Source organism: Corythoichthys intestinalis, chromosome 5 (assembly GCF_030265065.1).
Source record: "Corythoichthys intestinalis isolate RoL2023-P3 chromosome 5, ASM3026506v1, whole genome shotgun sequence".
Taxonomy (NCBI): domain Eukaryota; kingdom Metazoa; phylum Chordata; class Actinopteri; order Syngnathiformes; family Syngnathidae; genus Corythoichthys; species Corythoichthys intestinalis.
In genome coordinates this window covers 60,920,276-60,942,760 of record NC_080399.1, presented here as the reverse complement: position 1 = coordinate 60,942,760, position 22,485 = coordinate 60,920,276, and the positions used below count along the sequence as shown (strand labels likewise).

Sequence of the window (22,485 nt, the reverse complement as noted above, 5' to 3'; positions counted from 1 at the left end):
GGGCCCGACGGGTTCTCGACATCATATTTGAAACACTTTTGGAATATGCTGGCACCACTTTTCTATAGAATGGTTCAAGAAATCAGTGCCAAGGGTCAAATTAGAGACAATATGAACACTGCAGTAATCAAACTACTGCCAAAAGCGGGGAAAGACCTAACCCAACCAGCAAACTATAGACCAATATCCTTAATGATTACAGATACTAAAATTATTGCAAAGGCTTTAGCTACTAGATTAGAACAAACTCTTCCCACTATAATTCATAAAGACCAGACCGGCTTTATTAAAGGACGTAACTCTACAAACAATATAAGACGCTTGTTAAATCTTATTAATATTGCACAGAATTATAAACAGAAAGCAATTATCCTCTCTTTGGACGCAGAAAAAGCATTTGACAAAGTCAACTGGATTTTTCTCTTCAAAATTTTGGAAAAATTTGGCTTCGGTGAGCCATTTATCCGTTGGATAAAAATATTCTACAACGCCCCAAAAGTCACTGTAAACACAAACGGGGTCATTTCACAAAGTTTCTGTCCTGAAAGGGGAACTCAACAAGGCTCTCACCTCTATTATTCGCTCTATTTATTGAACCATTAGCAATTGCAATAAGACAAAACGCTAATATCAAAGGGATTTGCTCGCAAACATCAGAACACAAAATTAACTTATACACAGACGATATACTATTATATCTAGAAAAAACAGAATCCTCCCTACATGAGATTTTTGAACTAATAAAGACATTTTTACAAATATCAGATTATGCTATAAATTGGTCAAAATCAATTATAATGCCCCTATCAACAAACTCATGGAATCCTGCGGATTAAAATCTAAATCACAATATTCCAAAAGGGAATATAAAGTATCTTGGAATCAACATTTCACCAAAACTTACAGAGTTAACTAAACTAAATCATACCCCCCTCTTAGCAAAAATATGTGAAGATTTGACACACTGGAATAATCTACTCATCTCACTTTTGGGCCGGATAGCAACAGTCAAAACAACCAAAAATGGTTTCAAGACCTAGACTCGGCCGTCACAAAATTCTACTTTAAGAACAAGAAAAACAGAAATAGCCTTGCCAAATTGCAAAGAAAAAAACCAGAGGGGGGTCTAGAGGCCCCTAATTTCCAACACTATTATATAGCAAATCAAATACAATATCTTATTAGGTGGTTATGTCTTAACACTGAACAACAGTCATGGCTAGAATTAGAGCAAACAGACTGCAACCAAATACAATTGGCAAACCTCCCCTTTATTAGTTCTAGTATTAAGCACCATAGCTGCTTCAAAAACCCAATGACAGAATGTACCTTGAAAGCCTGGTGGAGAGGTATGGAAATTACGCAATCACAACAAGCCCCGTGTAAATTTTCACCAATCTGGCACAACCCAGACTTTGGAGTTAATAAAATTCCTATTTATTTCAACACATGGGATGATACGGGAATAAACCAGTTACAGCATTTGTTTAAAGATACATCCTCAACAACAACAAAAAATACTTTCAAAAGTATGCAAAGCCCTCTCATGTAACAACTCTACTTGCCTACCAATTGAAAAATGGAATAACAAACTCTCGGTAACATTAGATAATAACTATTGGTCCAACATCTGTAAAAATACATTTATAATGACAAAGAAGCCTTCAGCTTATACAGTTCAAAATACTGCACAGATGGCATATTACTCAATCTAAAGTGTACAAAATGGGGTGCTCCCAATCAGATAAATGCACAAGCTGCACGAAGATTCTTCAGACACATACTTTCATACTCTTTGGCAATGTAAATCAGTGCGAGTTTTGGTCACAGGTAACGAAGAAACTCTCTTTCCTATTGAACTGCAGGATTCCATTGTCTCCAACTCTTTGTCTGCTTGGCGATCTGAATACAGTGAATATCTCTATAACCATCAAACCCTTCCACTACTAGCAAGTTTAACGATAGCCAAAAAAACAATATTGTTGAATTGGAAAAACAAACAAAACATTAGCATTAATTAATTAATTACTTTTTCCGCCGTTACAACGCCGTTACCGTTACTGATGGTCAAAAGCGGTGCTTTACTTATTCTGAATAAATTGAAGAAACTACCAGCCGTGTCGAGTCGACTCTCTGCTCTGTTAATATGTCATCCAAGACTTTGGGTGCGTTCAGGTTCGAGAATAGCGCACGTACTTCTGACTCCAAGCTGTTTGTCCCTGCTCATTCAATTAGACAATGCTTTCCAAAGTTTGGTAACGTTTCTGTGGTTGCTACACCTGATGCTAGCCTTGCTCCCATCTCCCACTGTCAGCCAGCAATAATTCTGCTTCCATCTTGAGGACGGCAGACGAGCCTACCTGAATGCAGCCCCTTGAGAGATGCGATGGAAGTGATTGTGATTGGCTGAGGGTTAGTCATGTGTCATGGTAAGCCAATCAGAGCCGGTGATTTCACAAGCAAACCGGAACAGCGCGTGCGGCATACACACACACGCAAAACAGATACACAGGGTCGGGATGGCAGAGCATTCAGAAGAAAAATTGTCCTTTAAGAGGTGGAGATATAGACACTATTTCAAGTTTGTCAAAATTAAAGGAAAGAACCTGCATGTAATGTGTAATTTATGTCCCGGGGAAAAGCTTTTGTCGGCATCTGTGGTAAGCAATTCAAATCTGCTGAAGCACCTAACAAGTTAACTACCTGTCTGTTCTTCTCTATTCCACTGACTCGAATACTGCTCAGAAAATTTCAAATTCTTTGACATACAACAAGTTCTTTTTAAAGTAACGGAAATAGTTACTTTCCCTGGTAACTAGTTACTTTTACTATAGAGTAATTCAGTTACTAACTCAGTTACTTTTTGGAAGAAGTAGTAAGTAATGTAACTAATTACTTTTTCAAAGTAACGTGCCCAACACTGAAAGAAACCCATAGACAATTTGGTTTCCAGCTGCTGGGGAACGTATGCAACTTTTTTGGAACACCCTATATATTACTTATCAGACTTGGAACAATTAAGAAACTATGCGTAAATAATACACTTCACTGGTCCTTGGCATACATCTAATGGTGTTTGATAAACCTCCTCTTATGTCAGCTTTACAGGTGGAGTTTGTTGGTGTCCTGCCCTGGGCTGTCCCGTCGCCGGTCTTGGCCCCCGGGATTTTCGGCCGGGGCTTGTCTGGTTGCGTCTGGCTGTGCGGGGGTCCCGTCGGGCGCGCGCTGGTGTCGTGGGCGGGTGGGGGTGCCGCACGGCCCTTCCCCGGCCGGCCGGGGTGGGGTGGAGTTGGGGTGGGGGCCGGGGAGTGTATGCGGCGGCCATGGTTCACTCTGTACCGGGTGTCGGGGAGGTGCCCTCTGGTGTCATACCGCGCGCCCCTCCTGGCCCGGGGGTGGGTTGTGGGGGGTGCGCTTCCGTCCCCTTGGTCTGTCTCCGGCCCTGTCCGCCTCCCTGGGCCGCGGCGGCCACCGCTGCCCCCCGGCCGGCGGGTTCGACGACGGGGCCTCTTGGGGCCCGCGGGGCCTTGGTGGGGCTTGCTGTCCCTTGCCGGTGGGGTGAACGTCCCCTGGTCGCCGGCGCTTGGCGTGGCCCCTGCTCGGAGTGCGGGGTGGGTGCTCGGTGGGTGGGGGGGGGGGCGGTCGCGGAGGCGCCGTGGGTGGTCTGGGGCGGGGATTGATCGGGGCCCTGATGCTTCTCCCGCCCTGCAGCCGGTGGTTCTGGTGGACGGGGCCACGCCCGCAGGAGCCTGCCTCTTAACTCACGCACTTCTCACTTCGGCACTGTAAATATCTTTCACCCTGGCACTTACATGCTCATACATTTCTCCGGGGAGAGTCGGGACGGGGCTTTACATTCCCGGCCCGGCTCCCCCATTTTTAATGCACCACACACCAAGGTTGTGGGATGGTTGGGACCTGTTGGGGGCGGGGGGGTACCTCACGGTTGCCTCCTCACCACAGGCCCCACCATCCCTGCACCTTTTTTAAACGCACCACACACATCATAAACTCCACAGGAGAGCTCCGGCAAAGGGTGGTGGGACGGGCGACTGGGCAGAAACTCCATGCTGCAGTCCTACTGCCCCAAGCCAAGCTCTCCTATTTTAATGCATACATTGCACTACCCTCCCCTCACAATCCCATCACGGTGCAGGGTGATGGCTGCTAGCCGGGAACCTGGCAGCCACAGTAATAGGGTGGTAGGTGGGTCCCACACTTTTTCCTTATGGCATGGCTCCTGGGGTGTGGCCTCCCCTCTGCCTTGGCTGCCGGCCGCGGGAGTGGGGCCCGAGCGCCCTCCCTCTCCGGGCTGGCTGGGTGGGGGCCATGGCCCTGGGTTGGCGGCCGAGCGGCTTCTCCGCCCGTCTGCATGGCTGTCGCGCGCCCGGTGGGGCTCGTGTGCTGCTGGATGTGGTAGGGCATGCTCGGGTTGGGGGTCCTGGTGCCGGGATTGGCGACGGGGCGGCGTAGGGTTGGTCGCCAACGGGCTTACATTCATAAGAGATTCACACGATTACTGGGTTCTAGATCACGGAACTAATTTGTGTACACTCTACCCCTTTCAATCACTTAGCTTATAGACACCGCCACCCATGTCCCCCTCTTTCACTGGCCAATAGGCCCCCACATGGTGTAAACCGGAAATACATCTCGCTGACGATGGCACCAGCATATTAGTAATTAGTCTAGATGTTCAATGTATTTCTTGTTGTTGTTTGTGTATGTGTTTCTTTTCTTTCTTCTCTTGTGTTTCTTTTCTTCTGTCCCCCCATAATCCCTTCTTGTTCGCTGCTTTGTCATAATAAAAAGGTATTTTGAATGACCACAATGGGAGTATGTCAGACTCTCAATGTGAAACATTAAAACTGTTCAGACTATCCGGGCACTTAGACTTCCATTCTCTGTGTCAAACAACTGAACAGGACAGGTTATAAAAAAATTAATGAAAAAAAATTAAAACAGTGCACTTATCACACCTTGGAGGCCTGCTGGACCAAGTGGATTCAATAGAATCATGGCTCCAGCAAGAGAGATGTCTCTTGAGACCAAGAAGAGGATTATAGAACGTCTTGAAGAAGGTAGCGCCACACGCATGGTTGCAAAGGATGTGGGCTGTTGAGACAGCTGTATCAAAAATCTGGACCAAGTAATAGGGAAAGAAAAGATTCTGCAATTCTTTCTTTACATGCCGAAAAAGCCTTTGATCGGGTGGAGTGGCCTTACCTTTTTAAAGTGTTAAAAAAATTGGATGTGGTGAGTCTTTCCTTAAGTGGATTCAACTTATGTACATTAATGCAACAGCAAAAATTCTGTCTAATCGTAATGTTTCATCGCCTATAAACATAAGAAAAGGTTGTCACCAGGGCTGTCCTCTCTCCCCATTATTATTTAATATGGCAATAGAGCCATTCGCGATTGCAATCCAGTCTAGCACACAAATTAGGGGACTTGTGGTGGGACAGAAGGAACATAGAATTGCCCTGTATGCTGATGACATCATTTGAATGATTTCTCAACTGTCGGAGTCAGTACCAGTTTTACTGCAACTAATAGAGTTTTTTGGCAGGATTTCTGGCTACAAGGTGAATAATAGTAAATCCTCTATACTATTACACAACACGAAGGAAAGGGACAACCCGCTTCTGGTAACAATACAGTTTAATGTGGTCGAAAAATTCGAATACTTGGGGATTCAAATTTTGCGTCAAATGGAATGTGTGGTTGAAGCTAATTATTCTCCTTTAAGGAAAGAAATTAATAAATCAATAAACAGATGGACTTCACTACCAATATCCGTCATTGGAAGAATTAATGCATTGAAAATGAACGTGCTTCTCAAGCTGATTATCTTTTTCAAAATATCCCCTTGCCACCTCCTCCAGAATTTATTTCAACCTTGAGAAAGGAATTTGTAAAAATTATATGGAACAACAGAAAATCTAGATTGAGATTAACACTGCTGTACTTCCCATTTGACTGAGGGGGCTTGAAGTGCCCCAACCTGAATTGGTACTATCTAGCAGCCCAACTGAGATCCATTATGTTTTATTTTTTGAACACAGACCCTCCGTGTTGGGTCGAAATGGAGTCATGTGGTCTTAAATTACCGGTGTTTTTATATATACAGTATACTCTGATTTGAAAAAAAGGTTGCTCAAGCAGACCAAAAACCCAATCCTGAAAAACATGATAAAAATATGGCATCAAATAAAAGAAAGTTTACAGGAACCAAATACGTTATCTCGGTTTAGCCCAGTCTGGGGAAATAATTTGTTCGTTCCAGGGAGAGCGGACGCTATTTTTAAGTTGTGGCACTCAAAGGGACTTAAAACAGTTAATGACTTTTATATTTCTGACACCAATGTTATGATGTCCTTGGACTAGATAGGAAACATTTTTTTAAATACTTGCAACTCAGGAGTTTTATTAAAACAAATCACAGTCTCGATCTCTTTAAACCGCCTCTCTCCCTCTTAGAAGATTTAATGACTAAAGAAATCCTTGGGAGAGGGGCTATCTCAAGGTGGTATACAACTTTAACGTGTAACTCTCCTGAAAACTCAAAGGACAAAATGAAGGCATGGAGTCATAATTTGGTTGAGGATATAACAGAAAGGGATTGGGCTAAATTGTGTGTGAATGCTCAAACTAAATGCATGAACGCAAGGCTGAGACTTATTCAATATAAGTGGATAATACGAACATACATAACACCTGTAGAACTAAAAAGATATAATAAAAACATTCCTGATACCTGCTTTAAATGTACAAGAGAAAAAGGTACCCTATTTCACTGTGTATGAACATGCGGAGAAGTTAAGAAATTTTGGCACGAGGTAAAAAAGATGTTGGAGGAAGTGATTTTAAGATATTCCATTTGGACCAAAGTTTTTTTTGTTGGGACTGTTTCCAGAAGAACATAATTTTAGCAAACATGAACAGACACTTATTAATCTTGGTTTAACAATGGCGAAGAAATGCATTGCACTGGTATGGAAATCGAACTGTGGACCTTCTACTAAACAGTGGATGAATCACATGTTGTCAATAATGCCTCTAGAACGCATGACATACATTTTGAAGAGCAAACAACAGACTTTTGAGGACATGTGGACACCTTTTATGAGTTATATCAAAAAGAGGAAACTAACATGAGGGCCACTGGATCAAACTGAACTGTGATTCTGTGTTATGGAGGATAAAAGGGGAAGGAGGAGGAAGGAAGGAAGAAAGAAAAAAAAAAGGTGAAACTGGAGCTTAATAATGGTAGAGGAACAATTGTTTTTTGTTTGTTTTTTTTGTTGGGGTTTTTTTTGTGTTCTGGTGTGTTTTCTATGGTATTGTTTTTGACGGTGTGAATTATTTGTTGGAAAATCAATAAAAATACAGTGGGGGGAAAAAAAATCTGGACCAAGTACAAACAGCATGGCAAGGTTGTTAAAGTTAAGCGTACTGGTAGACCGAAGAAGACATCCGAACTCCACGACACACAACTAAAGGCCATATGTCTTGAAAACAGAAGATGTCCAACAAGACAAATGAAGAAGAAATGGAGAGAAACTGGAGTCAAGGTATGTGACAGAACTGTGCAAAACTGCCTAAAGAAAATGGGATTTTCATACTGGAAAGCTAAAAGGAAACCATCATTGACACTTAAACAGAAAAGAACAAGACCGCAATCGGCTAAGGAGAGGCAATCATGGACTGTGAATGACTGGATGAAGGTTATTTTCAGTGATGAGTAAAGAATTTGCATTGGACAAGGGGATAATGCTGGAACTTTTGTTTGGTGCCGTTCCAGTGAGATTTAGAAAGATGACTGCCTGAAGCGATGCTCAAATTCCCCTCAGTCCTTGATGATATGGGGCTGCATGTCAGGCAAAGGCACATTGGTTAAATCTTTAATAAATGCACAAGTTTACCTTGAAATTTTAGACAGCTTTCTTATCCCTTCAATTGAAAATATGTCATTTTCTAAGATGACAACTCATCATGCCACAGCGCTAAAACTGTTAAAGCATTACTTGGAGAAAGACTCATCCAGTCAATGTCATGGCCTGCAAATAGCCCAGATCTCAACCCTATTGAAAACCTGTGGTGGGAAAAAAAAAAGGTCCACAGCAAGGCTGCAAGGATGATCTGGCAAATGCAATCAAAGAGACTTTGCACCAAATTGATGAAGAATACAAACAAGTCCGTGCCTCAGAGACTGCAAGCTGTCATAAAAACCAGAGGTAGTGCTACTAAATACTAGAGATGTGTTTTGATTGTTATTTCCTTGTTTGTTTCTCATGGTTCCATATTTTTCTTCCTCAGAATGGAGTGATTCCATATATATTTCCCTGCACTTGCTCTATAAAAGTATCATTTGAGTGCTCGTCCGAGACTGGCGATTCCATACTTTTTGCTAGGGGTTGTAGTTTTCAACGCAAATTTGAATTGCTGTTATTTGAAGATGAAACCGATTTCATTTCATTTTTATGTTAGTTTCATTCTGCAAGTGTTGATGTCATTAGCAGCTGAATAAAGTCAGCAAACAACACTTAGCCTGCTGCCTAGCAAGGACTAAGCTCCAACGTCTTGGCGAGGACAGTACAATGATGTATAATATGTTTTTGAATGGTTATTTTTAACTGGTTTGTAACCCGGGGATTACCTGTAATGTTGTATTAATAGAAATAAGGAATATGGAAGGATTTTGGAACCAGGACGTCCTAGCAAATGCTTGCCTCCTGACTCTACCTACCACTTGTCTTTACTTTATTTCTCTTTTCAAATTGTAATATCTAGTTGACTGGTCTCTTTATTACTAGTCACCTGGGGTCCCCTTTCCACCTTCCCCTCTGGGGGAGGGTATACTTTTTCAGCCGCAGCCACCTGACTATCATGACCCCTGGCTGGTTAGACGTCCTCATTGTGTATCCTGTGTATCAAATTGATTCTGTAAAGCCCTCTGAGACAACCTTGTTGTGATATAGGGCTATACAAATAACATTGAATTGAATTGAAAGTTGAAAGATGCCATTCTGCTTGTAATTGCGCACACTCAAATGAAAACAAAGCGGAAGTGTCAACTGAATCAATATTGTACATTGGTACCTTGACATACGATCACATTGACGTCTGATGTAAAATTTGACTCGTCATTTGTCTCGACATATGATGACATGCTCAAAATACAATGATTTATGACGGTCACAGTTTCATTGTTTTGTCAAACAGCAAAGCTTGGTGTCATTGCAGAACAATTGTAGTCCGTGTCGCAGCATGGTATCAAAGTCACCACATGCATTAATCTAGGAACTGAATTGTTTTTTGTTTTTAATGATATGTACAAGAGAAAAAAAGGCTTGAAATTTTTAGCATGCGTGATGATTTGGTATAATGTATAAAGTACACTTTCTGAATAACTAACAAATATTGAACTTTAAATTATCCAATTCTAATGATATAAGATGCTCCTGTAGCGAACAATTTTTCAGAAAGAGGCTTCAAGTTTTTTTCCACTGCTGATCAAAGTTTCCCGTTTCACAAATGATAAACAATGAGAATTGTATATTTTATATTTTAAATAACACACACATGGCAAGTCTTTCAGTCTAAATATATATAAATTCTGACCTCGGTGATTAGGAGGGAGACCCTCACCGCTCAACTTGGCCACATTGTCCAACTGGACGGATTCTGAGAAGCAGGGAAGACTCTCTCCACGAAGCAAAGCTAGGTCATCCTCGGAAAAGGAACGATCTCTTTTCATTGGTGTAGGGACGCTTTCTTCCCTCCAAAGGTCTGTATTGTCAGGGGACTCGTCTTCCTAGTCCAGAGCAAGATGAGGGGATTCCGTGAGGACAAAAATAACACACAAAAGGTAACCATACAACAGAGTGAATAAATATATCCTTGAATTCTGTTCATGATATATTGAAATATTATATTGTGATATTGAAACTAGAAAAAAATTCACCAGATAACTTGAATAGCTCTGTTTGGGATAGGCCAGAACGATATTGGAAAAAATTAATGTTGCGACATCCATTGCCAAGACTTCACACCTACATTTTGCATTGGTTGCACTGGTATGCCTAACTTTTTTCTTAAGGTGCACCGGCACAAACGGTATGGACATTTTTCATTGCATCACCTTTAATGCAACACTTTTAATCACTCTCCATAGCATTCATGTAATTCATTTATCTTCTGAACTGCATATCCTAACGAGGGTCGCTGGGGTCCTGGTGCTTATCACAGATAACTCCAGGCAGAAGGCAGGGTACACACTGAACAGTGGCCAAGACAGTACCAGTCGCAGGGCACATATAGACACACAACCATTCACGCACACAATCACACCTACGGACAATTTGGAGTGTTCAATCAGCATACCATGTGCGTTTTTTTTGGGATGTGGCAGGGTCCCAGAGAAAACCCACGCAGGCATGGGAAGAACAGGCAAACTCCACACAGGAAGGCCGGAGCCGGGATTGGGCCCACGATCCCAGAACTGTGAGGTGGACGTGCTAACCACTGTCCCACCGTGTACCCCTTCATAATGTGAATTATTTTTAATAGGGCTGTCAAAATTATCGCGTTAACGGGCGGTAATTATTTTTTAAAATAATCACGTTAAAATATTTGACGCAATTAACGTACATGCCCCGCTCAAACAGATTAAAATGACAGCACAGTGACATGTCCACTTGTTACGTGTGTTTTTTTGTTTGGTCGCCCTCTGCTGGGGCTTAGGTGCGACTGATTTTGTAATTATTGACATCAACAATGGCGAGCTACTAGTTTATTTTTTATTGAAAATTTTACAAATTTTCTTAAAACGAATACATTAAGAGGGGCTTTAATATAAAATTTCTATAGAAGAAAGAACTACAAGTCTTTCTATCCATGGATCGCTTTAACAGAATGTTAATGTTAATGCCATCTTGATTTATTGTTATAATAAACAAATACAGTACTTATGTACAGTATGTTGAATGTATATATCCATCCTGTGTCTTTCCATTCCAACAATAATCTACTGAAAAATTTTAATCGTTTGACAGCCCTAATTTTTAAACAAGAACAATGTAGAAAAATGCTTGTCTTTATAAATGCTTCATTGAGTGAGTCCACTTAAATTCACTAACGCATTGATGCTCACGCTACCAAGAACAGCCTCCCAATTACACAATGAATGAGTTGGCACAGCACACTTCAGACAGGGTAGCAGGTTTAATGATAATTAACACATTTGGGCCTTTGATCGTAGAGCTACCAAGGCTTCCCTGGCCAGATCAAAGCTACAAACCTGTCAATCATAGTTAACTTTTAGTACCAAACACCCGCTGTGCTGGTGACCAAGAAAAACAGTTTGGTCTCACTGCCTTGCGTGTTCAATTCAATATACAGTATTTATATGTATGTATGTATGTATGTATGTATGTATGTATGTATGTATGTATGTATGTATGTATGTATGTATGTATGTATATGTATATGTATATGGCGGAAAACAGAGACAAGACCGAAAAAGCAGTTTCTGCTCTTGCACTGCCCTTTAACAGAAACTGCTGTATTTTAAGCTAAAACAACTGTTGTGTTTGATAGAACAATATGTCTGTATGCTGCCATAGCAGATTCATGGCACATTAAGCCCCCAAACTATTTGTAATTCGTCCATTTTACCCTGAAAACCCCCATTTACAGACGTCGTACAACCGCTTTTGTTTCAACCCAGCCATAAAACAAAGGTAATTAATTATATTTATTATTCAAAATGTATGTCATTTTTAGCTTAGAATCATTCATTGATGTCTCATATTTCGTTTAAGAAATAAAATGACTTTAAAAAAATTATTCCCTCACATATTTTAAAGTTTTAAACAAATTATGTCACGATGACAAAAATGGCGTCTGTAAAAATGTCACGGATATCAACCTCATAATTAGCGCTTAATTGTATTTTTTTGTTACTGTCGCATTTTCTCCAATATGTTAGATGATAAATAATTGATCCAAACAAAAAAAGTTGAAAAAAAAAAACAATTTAAAATGGTAAATATATGACAGAGAAAATCTCGACCACTCCTTGATGTCTGCGATTTCTGCATCGTGACCCTTGTTATATGACCATGTTTCACCCATAAAATCCCCCCAAAATCCATCTGTGGCCATTCACAGCTGTGTCTTGACACTCAGTGATACATGCTACATGGAGTTTTTGGATCGAAACAAAGTAGGTACGTGATGATATCTCGTTAAAGTCATGGTGTCTGTAATTCTGTTGTTGTGCTGTTTAAAAAATATTTTTTTTCTTAAAAATGCCCTCCTGCTCAAAAAATTTCTTCCCCCAGAAAATTGAGATTTTAAGCTTTCCAATGATGTATCACACATGCATATCGGACAATTTTGAAAGTTGGCCAAATTGGGGGCATCAGAGCGGAAGTTCAAGTCACCTGAGTGTTTTCCGCCATATACTGTATATATATATATATATATATATATATATATATATATATATATATATATAATATATACAGTGGGGAGAACAGGTATTTGATACACTGCCAGTGTATTGGCAATATATAATAAAGTACTTTCCTGCCTTTTATTTATCATGAAGTATGTGTGTCGTTGTCATAAAGCACTTTGAGGATCTTTCGAATTTTTGTAAAGGGCTATAGAAATAAATTTGATTTAGATTAGATTGGATGGGATTTGGGAAACTGCTGCCACCTTAAGGTATGGCATTGTTATGAATGTACTTGAAACAAATAAATGTGGTTGGTTGTGGATGCTTTTTTTTTTTTCTACAAATGTGCTGGTGTAAACGTAATTTTTTTCCCGGATGTATCCTCGGTTTAAAAAAAACCAAAAAAACCTGCCAGGTGTAGACATGGCCTGAGTTGCCACATATTTAACAAGCTAAACGAGTCAGCTCCGGCAAGATCAAAAGGTTGCATGCCTGTCACTCATAGTTAACTTTAACAATCAAACTGCAGCTGCCCTAGTGAGTAATAAAAGCAGCAGAAGGTAGGGTGCGAGGCTGTACGTGATACGATCGTGACATCTCTATAAAATACTGTACTTATTCAAATTGAAAAAAAAGAATCCGCGGTGGACTGAGGGCGAAGTTTGAAGCGCGAAGTAGCGAGGAATCACTGTATTTCTCATTATTTAAGGTACCAATGGATAATAGTATATACAGTTAAGATGTACTGTCAGGACATTAACTAATTATGCAGACTACTAAAAATGATCACAGCACTGAAGAAGATTTTATCCACTTGAACCGCCACCCTACGATTAATTTTTTTTTTCATTTAACAACACCTCACCTCAGATGTGTTCATCTCCTCCATTTCATCTAAGGTTGGAGCCTTGAGCAGAATGCGAAAGCGAGACGGTACCCGGAACCCACATCCAGGTTCTAATTCGGATAGGTTAATGCACGAGGATGATTTGACCTTACATGGACAAGCCTGAGCCAGGCAAGGTAGTGAGCCAAATGCTTCGGGATAGAAAAACAACATAAACAGTATTAATTAAGCACAAAACAGAAAGCAGTGTGATTCAAGGCAGAAAAGTTGTTTTTTCTTCTTTTCTTTATGAGCACATAAAATATCTCATCAACAGACCTTAACAGGTCAGGCGGCTGAGACTCAGCCCCTGCAGCCCCTGTTTGGACTACTTCTGCATTAAAGCGGTCCACTATTGTATGACCTTTCTTTTTGTTCTTTCATTTTTTGTGAGCTGCACACATGCTCAATTATTTTGCCTTTTGGCAAATAATGGCTTTTAGTTCTTAAATACTGTAAATACATATTGTGTATCTATAAAGAATTCAGGGATTTAAGCATCTATTTACATGAATTTTCACCGTCAAAGCTCTGTTTACATATGGCGGCCACCACATTGACTAACAGACAAGCATCGTAATTTGACATATTTACGTAATATACAGTGCCTTGCAAAAGTATTCGGCCCCCTTGAACCTTGCAACCTTTCGCCACATTTCAGGCTTCAAACATAAAGATATAAAATTTTAATTTTTTGTCAAGAATCAACAACAAGTGGGACACAATCGTGAAGTGGAGCAAATTTTATTGGATAATTTAAACTTTTTTAACAAATAAAAAACAGAAAAGTGGGGCGTGCAATATTATTCGGCCCCCTTGCGTTAACACTTTGTAGCGCCACCTTTTGCTCCAATTACAGCTGCAAGTCGCTTGGGGTATGTTTCTATCACTTTTGCACATCGAGAGACTGACATTCTTGCCCATTCTTCCTTGCAAAACAGCTCGAGCTCAGTGACGTTGGATGGAGAGTGTTTGTGAACAGCAGTCTTCAGCTCTTTCCACAGATTCTCGATTGGATTCAGGTCTGGACTTTGACTTGGCCATTCTAACACCTGGATACGTTTATTTTTGAACCATTCCATTGTAGATTTGGCTTTATGTTTTGGATCATTGTCCTGTTGGAAGATAAATCTTTGTCCCAGTCTCAGGTCTTGTGCAGATACCAAAAGGTTTTCTTCCAGAATGTTCCTGTATTTGGCTGCATCCATCTTCCCGTCAATTTTAACCATCTTCCCTGTCCCTGCTGATAAAAAGCAGGCCCAAACCAAGATGCTGCCACCACCATGTTTGACAGTGGGGATGGTGTGTTCAGGGTGATGAGCTGTGTTGCTTTTACGCCAAACATATCGTTTTGCATTGTGGCCAAAAAGTTCAATTTTGGTTTCATCTGACCAGAGCACCTTCTTACACATGTTTGGTGTGTCTCCCAGGTGGCTTGTGGCAAACTTTAAACGAGACTTTTTATGGATATCTTTGAGAAATGGCTTTCTTCTTGCCGCTCTTCCATCAAGGCCAGATTTGTGCAGTGTACGACTGATTGTTGTCCTATGGACAGACTCTCCCACCTCAGCTGTAGATCTCTGCAGTTCATCCAGAGTGATCATGGGCCTCTTGGTTGCATCTCTGATCAGTTTTCTCCTTGTTTGAGAAGAAATTTTGGAAGGACGGCCGGGTCTTGGTAGATTTGTAGTGGTCTGATGCTCCTTCCATTTCAATATGATGGCTTGCACAGTGCTCCTTGTGATGTTTAAAGCTTGGGAAATCTTTTTGTATCCAAATCCGGCTTTAAACGTCTCCACAACAGTATTTCGGACCTGCCTGGTGTGTTCCTTGGTTTTCATAACGCTCTCTGCACTTTAAACAGAACCCTGAGACTATCACAGAGCAGGTGCATTTATACGGAGACTTGATTGCACACAGGTGGATTCTATTTATCATCATCGGTCATTTAGGACAACATTGGATCATTCAGAGATCCTCACTGAACTTCTGGAGTGAGTTTGCTGCACTGAAAGTCAAGGAGCCGAATAATATTGCACGCCCCACTTTTCAGTTTTTTATTTGTTAAAAAAGTTTAAATTATCCAATAAATGTTGTTCCACTTCACGATTGTGTCCCACTTGTTGTTGATTCTTGACAAAAAAATTAAATTTCATATCTTTATGTTTGAAGCCTGAAATGTGGCGAAAGGTTGCAAGATTCAAGGGGGCCGAATACTTTTGCAAGGCACTGTAAATGCTAACGGCACGTTTTTTATTTTTCCTTTTAACCAAGAATCAAGACTTTTTTTTGCATCCATATCTATGAAGAATTCAGGGATTTAAGCATTTATTCACAAGAATCTTTAACGAAAAATGCTCTTTGTTTGTGATTCCACTCTGTAAGCTTTGACGACGACGCCAACATTGCAGGCCCCCTATTAATCAGCCCCGCGCCCCGTCAATATCATTATGAAGTCTATGATCATGATTATCTCACGATATGGTGATAAAACAATTATCGATACATGGCTCAGGAAATCATTCTAGAGTACTTTTTATCCTTCTGCTTTGAATTTTAATGAGTTTATCACTAGTTGACCTAAGATCTGTTAGAAGTGGGCGGGATGGCAGCCAATTAATGAATGTTCTGTCAATGGCGGCCAATGAGTTAATTTTGGGGGCACTTCTGGGTTAATTCCTGTTGATCTTGGGTCACTTCCAAAATATTTTGGGCCATTCCGAGGTCATTTCCTCTAAACTTTTAAACATTTCCTAATGATTTTAAAGCAATAGCATACCGCACGAATACTATTTTTAGACCGCAAGGTTGCATGACGTCACCATCGTAAACCGGAAAGGGGTCAACATTGAAGCGCGCTCGCATAAAACCCATGCTAGTACTGCTTGTTTTCTGCCGGTAATCTTTCAAAAAGTACATGCCAAGTAAACACTGCTGCTATGGAACTTGTAGAAACAACTCTAGACATTGCAACATATGAAGGATGTTTTCTTTATACGTTTCCCAAAGCCAAAAACGTGAACAATGCATCAACTTGTGTGGGCGTCCAAAAGACCAGTTTAACATCAGTAAGGTGAAACCATTCACGTTCATATGTAGTAAACATTTTTTGGGGGGCCATGGTCCAACAGATGACAATGCCGATCCATTGCCTGCCACAGCCTTCCCCGAAGAGGAAAGCCATTCTGATATTTTTACTAATTTTTTTAACGTGGTATTTACCCGTGCTGCTTCTGCCTGACAATGAATGACCTGAAAAAAACGTTAAAATGGTATCTGACTGCCACTGTTGTTTCCTTTTCTGTTGTAAAGAAACAACTTTGGTAAGGGGGAAGTGTAAATAAATAAATAGAATTAAGACTTGTTATTAATGAAAAAATTAAAAGTGTTCGTTGGCTGTCACTGAGTAGCATTTGCAATCGCTACACAAAAATAGCAATGTAAATTACCCCAAGAACGGTCAGAGACATAAGACAACCAGAGGATATAATGTATAAGAAAGACAGGGCATGTGGTGGTAAATGATAGCTTTCCTTTAGTCAGTGGCGTAAGGCAATGCAAACAAGAAAAAGGTGTCGATAAAAAAGCTACCTCTGGATCAGGTCGGCTCTTTTTCAGCCGTTGACACTCAAGCCATCTCTTTAACTGAACATTTGTATGTTCTTCCACATCTTTACCAGTGAATTTGACACTAGGGACATCATTTTCGGACAGAATTTGTAGGTTTAGCTCAGAAAACATCTCATTCGTAAACTATTTTCATGCATCTAGCATGAGGGACAAACACAAGTTTGACCCCCCCCAGCAACAGTTGCTATTGTCATAAATATTAATGAGCAAAGGTGACGTTTTACGCGTGGTACGGTATTCTGAGTCACTTCCAGTTGATTTTGGGTTACTGAAAAGGACGTGACCCAGAAAGGTCCCCAAATGAATAAGAAATGACTACAAATAAACGGGAAGTGAACTGTGAATGCCTTCAAATGAAAAGGAAGTGACCTGTAAATGCCCCCAAAACCATGAAGACTGGTTGAATGGTCTGGTTTTAGTGCCATTGACGGCGCTTGACGTCGATTCATTTTGACTGGGAGGGCTAAATGAACAAATGTGCATTCATTCAGTGGCAACCAATTAGCTTAACATTGACATTATTCTAATGGAAGATTTTGGTAGCAACCTGTGGTTCCTTTTTTTGAAGCAGTGACACCCTTCTAAAACGATATATCGATTGCATCGATAACCTTTTGGGATAAAAAATATTGCGATACATGATCATTTCGATATATTGTTGCATAATAAGTGGCACAATCATCTGGACTAGAAAAACACCCATATTACTTTTCTTTCCTACCTTTTGATGTTGCAGGGACTATCGGCCTGAGCTTTCGTTCCTGTTTGATCTCAGCCAAGACCCGCTCATGGAGAGACTGCTGCTGAGGGGGAGGAGGGAGGAGACTACGCTCCGCAACCTAGTGAGTAGGAGTAAAATCTTTAATGTGCAACAGTGGTAAAACCTGAAAAATAGAAATAATCATTTCTATAGCATAGTTCTTTGTACAACCTAGCTGTCAAGTAATGGGGCAAAGAAACGTGCATCCCTGATCCGATCATCATACACTGATGGCCAAAAGTATTGGCACCCCTGCAATTCTGTCAGATAATGCTCAATTTCTCGCAGAAAATGATTGCAATTACAATGCTTTGGTATTAATATCTTCATTTATTTTGCATGCAATGAAAAAACACAAAAGAGAATGAAAAAAAAATCATTATCATTTTACACAAAACTCCAAAAATGGGCCGGAGAAAAGTATTGGCTCCCTCAGCCTAATACTTGGTAGCACAACATTTAGACAAAATAACTGCGAACAACCGCTTCCGGTATCCATCAATGAGTTTCTTACAATACTACGTCGGAAATATTTTGATTAATGGAGCTAACCGCTCCAGGTGTCTGATATTTGAAGGGTGCCTTCTCCAAACTGCCATTTTCAGATCTCTCCACAGGTGTTCTATGGGATTCAGGTCTGGACTCATTGCTGGCCACTTTAGAAGTCTCCAGTGCTTTCTCTCAAACTATTTTCTAGTGCTTTTTGAAGTGTGTTTTTGGGTCGTTGTCCTGCTGGAACACCCATGACCTCTGAGGGAGACCCAGCTTTCTCACACTGGGCCCTACATTATGCTACAAAATTTGTTGGTAGTCTTCAGACTTCATAATGCTATGCACACGGTCAAGCAGTCCAGTGCCGGAGGCAGTCAAAGCAACCCCAAAACATCAGGGAACCTCCGCCATGTTTGACTGTGGGGACCGTGTTCTTTTCTTTGAAGGCCTCGTTTTTTTTTCGTTGAAAACTTTATGTTGATAACTTTTCCCAAAAAGAGTTACTTTTGTCTCATCTGACCAGAGAACATTCTTCCAAAACATTTTTGGATTTCTCAGGTAAGTTTTGGCAAACTCCAGCCAGGTTTTATTTATGTCTCTGGGTCAGAAATGGGGTCTTCCTGGGTGTCCTACCATCCCATTTTCATTCACACGCCGACGGATAGTACGGGTTGACACTGTTGTACCCTCGGACCGCAGGACAGTTTGAACTCGTTTGCATGTTAGTCGAGGTTCTTAATCAACCATCTGCACAATCTTCCGTTGAAATCTCTCATCAATGTTTATTTTCCGTCCACATCTAGCCACAGTGCCATGGACTTTACACTTATCGATGACACTGCGCACGGTAGACACAGGAACATTTAGGTCTTTGGAGGTGGACTTGTAGCCTTGAGATTGCCCATGCTTCCTCACAATTTTGCTTCTCAAGTCCTCAGACAGTTCTTTGGTCTTCTTTCTTTTCTCCATGTTCAATGTGGTACACACAAAACACAGGGCAGAGGTTGAGTCAACTTTAATCCATTTTAGCTGGCTGCAAGTGTGATTTAGTTTAGTGCTGCAACGATTAATCGATTAACTCGAGTAATTCAATTAGAAAAAAAGACTCAAATTATATTTTGCTCCCTTGACCATTCTTTTAATTAAAGTGGCGTTGTAATGGTTTGCTTTGAAAAGGTATGTATTTACGTTTATTGATTTGGGTGGATACACTGCCCTCTAGTGGCAACAGTGAATATGATATAGCTTATTTCCCATGGCTGAATCCAGCTGCTCCCTGTTAAGGCCAATATAAGCAAATGTTTTGTTTGAGATGTTTTTTTTTTTTTTTATGTTTAATTTGGTTTATAGGTATATTTAGCCGTTTTTTTTCTGTGGGAATATATGTTTGAACCATTTTGTTAAGAGCATTGCAAAACAAAACAAAACAAAAAAAAAAGTTAGCATTTTATAGCATTTAAGCTAGCAGATTTTGCTATGTAAATTAGCCAATTAGTCTTTTGTTGTACTTAGACCCTCATTTATTTATTTATTTTTCTAATGTTTTAAGCTCAGCTCAGGTATTTTAATTTTTTGTTACTTAGTCAATTACTCGATTATTCAAACTAACTAGTTCATCGATTAATCGACTACTAAAATAATTGATAGCTGCAGCAGTAATTTAGTTATAGCCACGACCTGTTATGTGCCACAGGTAAGTAACAGGTGCTGTTAATTACACAAATTAGAGAAGCATCACACTATTTTTAAAAGCCTTTGTTTGTAATTACGGATGTCAGACACTTCCTGTAATTCTTCGCCAGGTTTTCACATATGGGAACAGGGATTATGGCCCATTCCTCCACACAAATCTTCTCTCGATCAGTCAAGATTTGGGGCAGTCACTGAAAAACACGAGTTTTCAGCTCCATCCAAAGATTTTCCATTGGATTGAAGTCTGAAGACTGGCGAGGCCACTCCAGAACCTTGATGTGCTTTTTACGCAGTCACCCCTTTGGTCATCTTGGCTGTGTGCTTTGGATCATTGTCATGTTGGAAGAAACAATACATTTCACCATTCACCCTCTGCTTTACACAGTACAGTCGTCCTGTCCCCTTTGCCGAAAAGCAGCCCCAAAGAGGTTTCCGAGGCTAAATATTTACGTGGCTGAGTAGCATGAGTTTACATCACAAATCATGACTGATTACTGCCAGCCCCTACCAACGTCTCCTTTAAACTTAAATATATCCTTAGCAGGCAACCTTTTTCGCAATCGCTGCTAGAAATCTTCCAAGGTGTTCCAAACTTACTGGCTTCAATGGGGGTCTTGATCTGATGATATCTAGTATGAGTTCGTGGGCATTTCTCTTTCTTCTTGAAGGAGTGACACCATCCACCTAAAAAAGAAAACAAACATTGCTTCTTTTGACTGATGACATAATACTATAAATGATCATATATGAAACATGTACTAAATCAAATCATTTCAAAACTGGAAGAACAAAATGAGTGTACTGTAGAATGTAAATGAAATGTCTAGACAATACCATACGATGACGCTGAAATGAATATACAGTTTAATGTTTTATATTGTATTCATCACTCCTCTTGGTCCTTCCCTTGTTTACTTGCAACCAGGCGGTTCAGTTTGATATATGGCGGAAAACACTCAGGTGACTTGAAGTTCCGCTCTGAGACCCCCATCCATCCATCCATCCATCCATCCATCCATCCATCCATCCATCCATCCATCCATCCATCCATCCATCCATCCATCCATCCATCCATCCATCCATCCATCCATCCATCCATCCATCCATCCATCCATCCATTATCTTCCGCTTATTCCGGGGTCGGGTCGCGGGGGCAGCAGCTTCAGCAGGGAAGCCCAAACTTCCCTCTCCCCAGCCACTTCAGCCAGCTCCTCCGGCGGGATTCCAAGACGTTCCCAGGCCAGCCGAGCGACATAGTCTCTCCAGCGTGTCCTGGGTCGACCCCGGGGCCTCCCGCCGGTGGGACAGGCCCGGAACAACTCTCCAGGGAGGCGTCCAGGAGGCATCCGAACCAGATGCCCGAGCCACCTCAACTGGCTCCTCTCAACGCGGAGGAGTAGCGGCTCGACACCAAGCCCCTCGCGGATGACCGAGCTTCTCACCTTCAACCAAATTTCAAAATTGTCCTATATGCAGAGGTGTAGCAAGGGTCCCCGGGAGCCCCAGGCAACAAGCAACATGGGGCCCTTCGAGCATGTGCAAGTAAGGGTGACAGTTGGACTTGGAGCAATAGCATATTTAATAAAAGTATAATAACGCCTCGGTCTCATAGAGCGCTTTTTAGGACACTCAAAGTGCCCGGCTTCTACTACATTAGGACATAAAACTACAGTAACATAGTACACTCACTCCTGTCTTGCTTCCTTTTCTCCTCTTCTGTTTTTTTTTCTTTCTTTTGTCGCTTCCAGAAGGATAACTTCTCTTCATTTTGGATATATGCCAATTAAAAAAAAGCCAAACTGCCGCTCACTCTCACTCTGAGTCACGTGTAGGTAGTGTAGAGCGAGTGAAGGGCCCCCTTCAGGGAACTCAGACACAAGGCTTTCACTGGCACTGTCGCACTTGTCGCTGCGACAGTGCAGTAAAGCTGTGTGTGCTAAATCTGTTGGCCCTCTGGGGGCCCCTGCTGGCTGGGGGCCCTCGGCAATTGCCTGGTTTGCCTAATGGGACGCGACACCTCTGCCTATATGCATGTGTGATAAATCATTGGACAGCTTAAAATCTCATTTTTCTGGGGGGAGAAACATTTTGAACATGAGGGCATTTAAATTTTTTATTTTTTTTTAAAGCAAAACCCTAACTGGAGGTAAGAGCACACGACAGCATAATTAAAGATGCCAAAATTTTAACGAGATGTTATCACATACTTACCTTGTTTCGATCCAAAAACTCCATGTAGCATGTACATATCATCGAGTGTCAAGACACAGATGTGAATGGCCACAGCCAGATTTTGGGGGGATTTTATGGGTGACAAGGGTCGCGATGCAGAAATCGCAGACATCAAGGAGTGGTCAAGATGTCATATATGTCATATATTTACCCTTTTAAACTTTTTTTCTTTGTTTGGATTGATTATTTATCATCTAACATATTGGGGAAAATGTGACAGGAACAAAATAAAAATAAAATCTAGCCATAGTTATGAGGTACATATCCGTGACTTATTTACAGACACCATTTTTTTTCATTGTGATGTAATGTGTTTAAAACTTTAAA

At 41.0% G+C, this 22,485-nt stretch overlaps 1 protein-coding gene across 5 annotated transcripts in view; it reads right to left on the bottom strand.

The window, feature by feature from the left end:
- Window positions 1–22,485, bottom strand: part of spire2 (spire-type actin nucleation factor 2) — an 86,340-nt gene that overhangs the window by 40,146 nt on the left and 23,709 nt on the right. For 4 of the 5 annotated variants that reach the window (XM_057837656.1, XM_057837659.1, XM_057837660.1 and 1 more), the window contains 4 exons: window positions 20,524–20,610; window positions 17,704–17,821; window positions 13,332–13,504; window positions 9,625–9,817 (listed from right to left, as the gene is read on the bottom strand). In XM_057837656.1, the coding sequence (XP_057693639.1) occupies window positions 9,625–9,817; window positions 13,332–13,504; window positions 17,704–17,821; window positions 20,524–20,610 (571 nt within the window). The remainder of the gene's footprint in view (window positions 1–9,624; window positions 9,818–13,331; window positions 13,505–17,703; window positions 17,822–20,523; window positions 20,611–22,485) is intronic. The other variant, XM_057837657.1, reaches the window with a different exon arrangement.